The 10,267-nt window shown below is 32.3% G+C and overlaps 1 protein-coding gene across 1 annotated transcript; it reads left to right on the forward strand.

The window, feature by feature from the left end:
* The first annotated feature begins 7 nt into the window (after positions 1–7).
* Positions 8–4,583, forward strand: LOC139858338 (uncharacterized). The gene is made up of 6 exons (XM_071847195.1): positions 8–253; positions 1,485–1,532; positions 1,623–1,695; positions 2,120–2,160; positions 4,141–4,200; positions 4,288–4,583. Exons 1-6 carry the CDS (start codon positions 188–190, stop codon positions 4,336–4,338), a joined length of 339 nt encoding a protein of 112 aa, XP_071703296.1. The 5' UTR covers positions 8–187; the 3' UTR covers positions 4,339–4,583.
* Positions 4,584–10,267: the final 5,684 nt, after the last annotated feature.

Genomic DNA, 10,267 nt, shown 5'->3' on the forward strand with positions numbered 1-10,267 from the left:
TAGACAAATTCCATCCCCAAAAGTCCCTGGATTCAAAAGTAGATTTACCCCAAGTATAATATTCTTTTATGTTCCCGACTCTTGTTTTGTTCCAAAATCTAAAAATTTTGCATAACAAAAATACCGGTGATTAAATTTTCCTTATTCGGAGAAAGTAAAAAAGGGTAGTCCGTCCGTCCGGCCGGCCATGGATGAGCTTGAATTTCAGCGAGTCCTTCATCTCTTTCCCGTTGTTCGTACTCGCGATTACAATGTAACACATCCATCTCTCGATTCCTATTCTCTATAATTTACACATCTATATATTTGCGTGCCCTATTTTTTTTTTAGATTTTTATTATAATATAATATTAAGAAATATAGCTGTTTTCGTTTGGGAACTGCTGTTGATTTTGTTAAGCAACCAAAATCAAATCAGTTATAATTAATCTATTGAAAGTGATGAGGGTGTAGCAAATCACAATAATAATTCCCAAAAGTTCAGTATAATCATATAGATTATGATTTATTATTGTTATTATTGAAATTGAAATTGAAACTGATACCTGCCTTAGGAGATGCTTTATGATTTATACACCAATCGAAGAAGATCGATGTAGTGATTGTGTTCATAATACCAGCCACTATGTAATTATATGCTATATTGTGTCATTTGTATGTATCAAACTTTCAAGTATATTATATATGTATGATACCTCGCATAACATGTAAACTGATAACGTGTCATCATCGTTTATGATAATGCGGTAGTGGTACCGGTAATGATGATGTGGCATTGTGTATAACTGCCATGTCATCAGGTTCATACAATAGTATTTTTTGGAATTCTATAACATTCAAAAGTACATTTATATATAATTTTTTCTATGATCAATAATAGAAGCTACTTGTGAGTTGTGACATAGAAAACACAGGCTGAAGTTGTTATGAACTACTTATTTCTGACTTATATTATATTTACTTATTTGCTGACTTGTATATGTGATTTGTATACGCTATCGGTGCACTTGTTTTATACTGTACCTGTATACTGTCATCATTTACTGATATCTGATACAACCTAATGGTTTTGCGTTCTCCGTGCTATACTGTTACATGTTGGAGTCTTGTGTTCTACAAATTGGTAGCTTTTTAAGAATTTTTTGGATACTAATTGATTTTGGGTTTGTATTTACTTGTATGCTAATGGAAAATCTTTCATAAATAAGGTAAAGGTGCACTAAGTGTATTTGTGAAAAACTTATCATCTTTACGCGTAAAGCTCGGTTGTTGGTGAGAATACCCGCATCACAAGTTTCTACTTTCATAGAATGAATTCTAGAATCTTGTTAATAACCTAGTGAAAAAGTTTTGTTATTTATTTTATCACTATTACTATTACTATTACTATTTATTCAGTATTTTGATGAAAATAAACTTAATTTTACTTGATGGTAAGTACTTATACCCTGATTCTAACTGATGTTGTGATGCTATATTGTTAGGCCGAGTCTGAAGTGCAAAGACAGTTAACTACCCAGGCATCACGCAGGGTATTCTTCTTTTATCGTTATTTTTTTTATATTAATTATCTTCATTTTTTTTTTTCACGAATATTCTGTTCTAACAATTTATACATCTAGCTACGAGATCGAATGAATTCACAAAGTGAAAGGGGTTCAAGTGGAAAGGTTATTGGAGGTATTGACGGACAAGGTAATCAGACTTCTAGTTTACTGTACATACACAACATTAAATCTTGATATGCAGATATTAAACTTATCATCTTTCATGTAAATAAAAAAATAACAAATTATTACAATAAAAGTCTTCTAATTTTGCTGAGCTCTTTTCCCATCGTCAACCTGAATCTGATTTATGATATATTTAACTGCCTTACGTACACTACTTTATAATCTCTATTTTCACCTTTCTATAAAATATGTAATCTCTATGTTACTGATATTTGTCAACAGCTGATACCCTTATAATTTTTTTTGCATACATATCTCAAGAACTTGTAGAAAATGGTCTTGATAGATTGAATTAATCAAATTTCAGTGCATACGTATTTTTTTCTTTTTCTTTCAAAGGTATGATTTGGGAGACATAACTGTTTGTCTTTATTGCTATTTGACAGATGCATTTTGGGAGAAACTAAAAGTTGCTGCTGCAAAGAAGGTACGTTTATGTTTATGAATAGGTTTTTATGCAATATGATGTATTAGGATGTGCCACGTTTTTTGCAATGGTTTATGGCGTTACCTGGGTAGCGGTTGGCTTAAGCGGAAACACGCCAACTATTTACCATCTTGTGATTTATTTATGAAAAGCTACAACTTCTCAACATTTATGGCATTACACAGATCGGTAAAGATTAAATAAATAGATATTATCTATTCTCATTCTCTGCACACTTTTCCTTTAAAATTTAGCCTACTGCCTGCTAAATAGGAAGACAACATGCATGATTGTAGCATAGCGTAAATTTCAGAATTGACAATGGTGTTCATGATATTGTTTTTATGTTTCATCCAGAAAGTAACCCCAGTGTTGTAAATCTCGTATTTCTCGCCGAGATCTCGTTTTTGGAAGGCAGACGAGATGTCCATCTCGCGAGATTTCTCGGTCAACGGGGTCAAACTTTGTCAAAGCCACGATTTCTCGGATTTTTTTGCTCATTTCTCGGATTTTCTCATAATTTCTCGGTTTTTTCCGCTCATTTCTCGGATTTTCTCGTAAAATCCTGAAAAAATGTATATAAACACACACACACACACATATATATATTAAAAAAAACTAATAAATCAACGTAAGTCAACGTCCGAGACCCGAGATGCCGAGATTTCCACAAAAATGTCCAAACGAGATATCCACGAGAACCGAGTTCTCCAACCTTGGTCTTAGAACGTGTAAATGCGTGTTTGGTAGAGAGAAATGAAAAGAATTCCATTGTTTAGTAACCAAAAGAATAACACAAGAATCAGTGAAAAAACAATTTTCTTGTTTGGTTGAGGAAATTTAGATAAGTGAAAATGGTATTTTCACAATATGTATGCTATCAAAAATAACAAAACTGAAATATGATGAAACTGAATTAAATTCATCATGTCTTTCTGAACACCATTGAAGATCTAAAACAGTAAAACGCTGTTAAAATATTTTGATTAAAAAGTAGTTTTCAGGCTTCTGCTCATTTTTTTCTTACGCTCCTTATTTTTTATAATAATTCATCCGGTTGTGTTTAGTAAATTAGCAGTGAATACTTGTATATAAAAACTTATTCTTTGATTGTGTCAAATACCCTTGATGCTTTGCTATGGCTGCTCAGCTAATATTTGATTTGCTACAATGAGATAATATTGTGTATAGATTTGCATGTTAAGAAACTTTTGTTTGGGTTTAACTTATTCTTTGAGTCGGTCATTGAATATAGGGTTAAAGTCACAAATTGCCTATATACTTTCTCAAATGTCCCGATGTCGCCTATATACTTTCTCAAATGTCCCGATGTCGCCCATATACCTATTTGCGTCCCACTGTCGTCTACAAACTTTCAAAAAATGTACCAATGTTAACATTTCGTTACGGGTTACCTGCTGAACCGGTAAAGTTAATTATTTAACTTTTTTTTTTCTCGTTTTATATGTCTCGATATACTTTCAGTTTCTGTTCCGATGTCTCATCGACGTGTCATGACTGCCTAGAAGCCACGTCATCAATTGTTTTCATTACAGGTAAAAAAAGTATAGTGGACGACATCGGTACATTTTTTTAAAGTTTGTAGACAACAGTGGGACGCAAATGGGTATATGGGCGACATCGGGACATTTGAGAATATAGCCAATTTGTGGCTTTAACCCTTGAATATACGATAGGTATAAGAGCTTTTTGAAGGTTATATTAAGAAATGTGTGCATCATTTTTAATATAATTTATCTCTCATCACTAATGATTAAAAACAGCACACCAATCCTTATATTGTTCACCATTTAGAGATGAGATTCATTATAATTTGTATATTCTGGTAGCAACTTTTAGTTTATAAGTGAAGTATTTAGCCGCCAATTGTGACCCTAACCATTTATAAGTAACTAGATGAAAATTATATTTTTCAAAAATAGGGTGAATTTGAACTTAACTTTTCAGCTAATGTTACAGGTTGGCAATGATGATGCAGAGCAGTTTGTCAAGGCATTCCAACACGTTTACAGGAAACTTGTGCGTGTCCATCTTCTATTTAAACCTTCTATTCCCATTTTATGTCATGAATATTAAACTCACATTCGATCATTTGTTACATTTCAGGTTTTTGAAGAGCTATCTTTATCCGCTGCTCAACGCTTTGTTAACTCATGAGATTTCAGATCATTTCTTGCTTGCTTAGACATTTATGTTTTACTTTGCGAAAGTTGTTCTATGTACTTTTGAGGTTTCATTTCATGAAATCCGTGTTTGATAGATCTGTTGTAGTTAGTAGTCTTTGAAGTTGATCATGTTACATGATCCATGTGAACTGAAGACCATGTTAAAACATATATGTTTAGACACTAGATTAATTGTAATGAGGTGGGTTGAGTGAAGAAATATAAGAAGGTGAGTATTTTTTTTTTTTGAACGGCAGCATTTTACGGAAAATAACAGCTAGCCATACGCTAGCTAGGCAAAAAAGTTAGACCACTCTTATTCATGACACCTGTCATAAAACCACATTGATGTCACATTAGCGCCAACTCAGCAGCTGCTTCTTTTCACATTACTACCACATTCACTAATATTCATCACACCAACCACATTGACTCCACTTCCAATATTAATTATTTTATTATTCTTATTAATTTTGTTGAAGCAGTCCGAAACCGCCTTGTGGTCGGGTGAAATGTTGTTGGGGGATAGAAGATGATGCGGGTCTCGGAATCACAATATTGTGATGCGCAGCATCTTGTAGTAGTGAATTCCACATATCACGATCGACACCCGATGATTGTTGTTCGGGTGTTTGTTTTTGTTTGGAATTTCCTATTGATGAAGACATTTTGTGAAATTTTTTGGTGTTTTGAGTGTTTGTAGATTGTTTTTGAAGTGTTTGATGTTGTGTATAGTATTAAAGTTGGTGTGTATATATAGATAATAAGTATGTTTGAAAAAAAAAATTAAAAAAAAAAATCTAGCCGTTGCACCTCCAACGGATATATGTAATTTTTTTTTAATTGAAAAATGGGACCCAGCAGCGTGCTTCAATCGACAAAGGCATGCATTTTAAACCACGGTGGACCAACCGCGCCCCTAACGGCGCTCCCTAACATCGGTGCTGGTGAAAGGCAACCGCAACGGGGCCCAACAACGGCCCCCGCTGTGAATGGTCTTATAAAGGGTTAGAAGCCGTATTTCACGAAATAGCTAACTTGCTTCTATCTGGCATTAAACCAAGAAAATGAAGATAATGTAATATATCTATCTATACTTTCAATTAAAATTGTAAAATGATGATGTCATTAATTTGCCTAATCATTCCTTAAAAATAATTCAAAAAGAAAAACAAAAAAATTTAGGACACCTAGATGATGTCATTATTTTTAATTAATTTAGAATTAAAATAATATTAAATTAACTCAATTAAATAATTACATAATTAACGGTAACATGTCTGCTTTTTGATTTGGTTTCTGCATATCACATAAATAATTATTAATCCATGCTTTGTTGCTTTTTGAAAAACATAAAACTCCTTAAAGCATTTTTTTCAAATTAATTAAAATGGAACAATAATTATTAAATTATATGAATGTTGCAATTTTTAGACCATTAGCGCATATGTAAACAAAGAAAGATTGCCTGATGTTGTTGGTGGTGAGTTAAATATTTAGAGGGCAATAAAATGCCTTCAAAGATATAAAGGTCTTATTATGTCTTTTGTCTGCGAAAAAACAAACGATCTGAAACTAAAACGTCTGCCCGCCCACAGACATAAGACATAAGATCTTCAATGGAGAAAACAAACAACACCTTAGATGGTTTATAGTTTACTTTAAGGTTGGCTATAATGAGTTTGATAAGTTCTTATGTTTCATGGTATTTTAAGATACTAAGTGTGGTCCATGAAATAAGTTGTTGTGTGCTTAAAGGGTTTATGTATAATTTTGATTATGTGGTTTGACTCTTACTTAATTAACTATGTTATGATAAATTGATATTTTTATCTATTTATATTTGAACTTCATAAGGTTTATTGGTTTATATTTTGTTTATGTCTGATATATAGAACCTTCCTTAATGCTTAAATATACGTGTGTATTGTTCGTCTTTGTATATCAGTGTTTAGCCTAAGTTGTCTTTTGATTTTGATATCATCGTTCTTTTTATTATTAGCTTTGTCTAAATCTAAGAAAAAAACAAATATTGGATGATGGTGTATTTATTTCTTTTCTTTCCAATGTGGGCTTTTGCCAAATCATAATGATTGGAGTATGTTTTATATCAAAGTATTTACATTTGTGAATGTAAATGTTAAAGCAGAATAACGTGATACTTCTTCTTGCCCATTTTGACACTTGAACTGTTTATAGTAATAATATTTAGATATAAATCTGTACTTTGGTGTTGTTTTTGTAGTGAAACAAAGTTGAATATTTTTTTGTATGCGTGTATTTATAGTTTTTCAAATCATATTACTATTTAATTCTATGTTATATTGAAGTTTTAGTTGTAGGTTGTAAACTCTTTGATGACTCTTTTAATTTGAATTTAAGAAATTTGATTCGCTCTTATATCATAGACATTAGTATAATAGTATCCCTATCCCTACATCTTACAAAGCGTGAAGATTAAATCTGACGTGTAAAGCTGACCTTCTTTTCAGTGCTTCATTTCCACGTGTTAATCCGAAAATTAAACCTGATTAATTAACCTAATTACTAGAAATTTACACGTGTACCAATAAAATACTTCCTTACATTTTCACAAACAAAACCCCTCCTCCTAATTAAACCTGCACACACCCTTTCTCTCTTTCTTCTACCTTCAAAAAAATCGGGCATCCCTACCGTCAACCATGCCGGATTGAAAACGTCTGGTTGATCGCCGGCATCACTGAATTTTCCGGCTGAATTTTTAACATCACACGGTACAAATTATATGAAATATACTCAATTCGTCGACCTGCAGTATTATCCGGTAAATACATCTGTAGGCGAATGGCGAATGTTCAAACCGATTCTTCCGAAATTCTAAAAATCAGAATTCAATTACGGCGTAATTGATTGAAGCCGCATTATCGTTGTCTTTAGGGTTTTGATTTTTTGGTCCCTTGATCAGATGAATTGTCTGGAAGATTAAAGTAATTTAATTATGATTTCGTTGATTGACACTTTCAGGTATACCACATTTAGTTGAATTATAAAATTCATTGTATTATATTGTTTTAATTTTGTATAATTATAATATAAAAAAATGTCAATATCAAAGTATGCACACACAAACTTATATAATTTTATAATTTTATTCTACACATAGGGCCTGCTTCTGTAGTATACCCAATTTGACAGTCTTTCAATGTAAAATTGAACTTGTGTTATTAGTTATTGAATGTGCGCCACTTGAACTCTTAATTTTATCCAGTGTACTTGACTTAGTATTGAATGGTTTTAGTTTTCTTCTTTGTATTGTTTGCAGTTCTATAATCATGTTGATGATACGGATAGGAGTGTGATCCTGAATAAAGAAAATTGTTCATTCATATACTATCGATTTTTTTAGTTCAGGTTTGTTTATTTACTATTAAATGAGTCAATATGGGTTACGCTTTATCTTTAACATGTCTAAGTTTTAAAAGAAAACATAGAAGGCAAATGGGTCTAAAAGGACAACAACATGCTTATTTTTGTGATATGTATATTTGTTTTTTGTTCGGTGGATGAAGTGAGGTTTGGTATTGGAGCAGGCTATTGAATGTTTGGGATTTTTTTTTATAACTTAGTAGTTTGTTGTTAAATTTCATACTTATTCTGTTTAGTAACATTCTCTTAAAATCATAATTATTCTGTATTCATACCATATTCTTTTAGTATTCATACTTGCTGAAGCATACAATCTAATAAAGTATGAAAACTATAAATAGATGAGTCGGGAGTTTTGTGTCTTGCTAAGGGTTTTGAAATTATTTGGGCATAGTTCGGTTGCACTTGACCACACCTAATTACTCTCATTATGTGCTTATGTCCCTGATGTATGCTGCTTTGAAGACAGGGGAATTACCTGATAGTGTAGCTAGTCCTATGTCTCACCAAGGTTTTTGAAGAAAGTAAGGGGTAATTTAGTCTCCATTAACAACACCTACTGTACAGTTGGTTAGTTCATGATTCGCTCTTAATTTAATCGCTAATCATTGAGGATTTGCAAGGTGACCTAGCAGGGTGGTTCAGGTAGTGGCTCAAAACAAACGGGGTGTTGTGGAACTTAGACAGCTATGCGATGTTCAGGTTTGTTAACAATAAATTAGTGATGTATAATTTTCTGATTCCTTAGTTATTGTAGCACATTTTCATAATGATAATTTTATGAGTTGTGAACTTTAGGATAATGGGCTTATGAAACGACCACAAAACATTCGAGGACGTTTACGGGAGAAGGCAATTACTGGTGTAGAAATGATCAACGATTAAGGAAATAACAACGCAATTACTGGCGTCGAGTGACCTTTTTCAAAGGGTATGTCAAACCTCTATTTTTTTTCTTAGTTAGAAAATAAGTTTGGCAGCTTCAAACAATTTTTCTTGATATTTAAATCAAATTTTACAATGTTGGCGTTTGTAATACCCCGTCAGAATCTACTAACGGCGTATTAACTCTGGTCCCAATGCTTGGATTGACTTCTACATAACAGCAATGTTCTACAGCGGAAGCAACTAATACCTGAGATAAAACATGCAAAATGGATCAACATAAAGTTGAGTGAATCTACAGGTTTGAGTAAATAGTTCTCGTATGTTTCATAAAACAGTTTCTGAAATGTTCCGTTCATATTGATTATAAACGTTCCATATTAATTGATTTCGTTACGAGGTTTTGACCTCTATATGAGTCATTTTTCAAAGACTGTATTTGTTTTTAAAACAAACCATAACCTTTATTTTATCGACAAGGTTAAAAAGACCCCACTTAGATTATCCAGAAATGATAATCTAAAAATATCACACTTACACACTACCAATACATATTGGTTTACAATATTAATATGTTACAACACATTAAATCTCGAATGCAGTTTTTAAACAATATAATACAAGCATGCTGACTCCAAATCTTGTCCATTTATTAGCATGCAACATCGGAAGCTCTTAATAATCACCTGAGAATAAACATGCTTTAAACGTCAACAAAAAATGTTGGTGAGTTATAGGTTTATCCTATATATTTATCAAATCGTAATAATAGACCACAAGATTTCATATTTCAATACACATCCCATACATAGAGATAAAAATCATTCATATGGTTTGAACACCTGGTAACCGACATTAACAAGATGCATATAAGAATATCCCCTATCATTCCGGGACATCCATCGGATATGATAAAACAACATCGAAGTACTAAAGCATCCACTACAACGGATGGGGTTTGTTGGGCCCAATAGATCTATCTTTAGGATTCGCGTCAATTAGTATACTGGTTTACTAATTCTTAGGTTACCAAGTAAAAGGGGCATATTCGGCTTCGATCGTTCAACCATAGAAAGTAGTTTCATGTACTTGTGTCTATTTTGTAAAACATTTATAAAGCTGCATGTATTATCATCCCAAAAATATTAGATTTTAAAAGTTGGACTATAACTCACTTTCACAGATTTACTTCGTCGGGAAGTAAGACTTGGCCACTGGTCGATTCACGAACCTATAACAAATATGTACATATATATAAAGTATGTTCAAAATATATTTACAACATTTTTAATACGTTTTAATGTTTTAAGTTTATTAAGTCAGCTGTCCTCGTTAGTAACCTACAACTAGTTGTCCATAATTAGATGTACAGAAATAAATCGATATATATTATCTTGGATCAATCCACGAATCACTGTATACACGTCTCAGGCTAGATCACAACTCAAAGTATATATATTTTTGGAATCAACCTCAACCCCGTATAGCTAACTCCAACATTACTGCATATAGAGTGTCTATGGTTGTTCCAAATAATATATATATATGGGTCGATATGATATGTCAAAACATTTGTATACGTGTCTATGGTATCCTAAGATTACATAATATATTAGAATACATGTATA

Source organism: Rutidosis leptorrhynchoides, chromosome 7 (genome assembly GCF_046630445.1).
Source record: "Rutidosis leptorrhynchoides isolate AG116_Rl617_1_P2 chromosome 7, CSIRO_AGI_Rlap_v1, whole genome shotgun sequence".
Classification (NCBI taxonomy): Eukaryota; Viridiplantae; Streptophyta; class Magnoliopsida; order Asterales; family Asteraceae; genus Rutidosis; species Rutidosis leptorrhynchoides.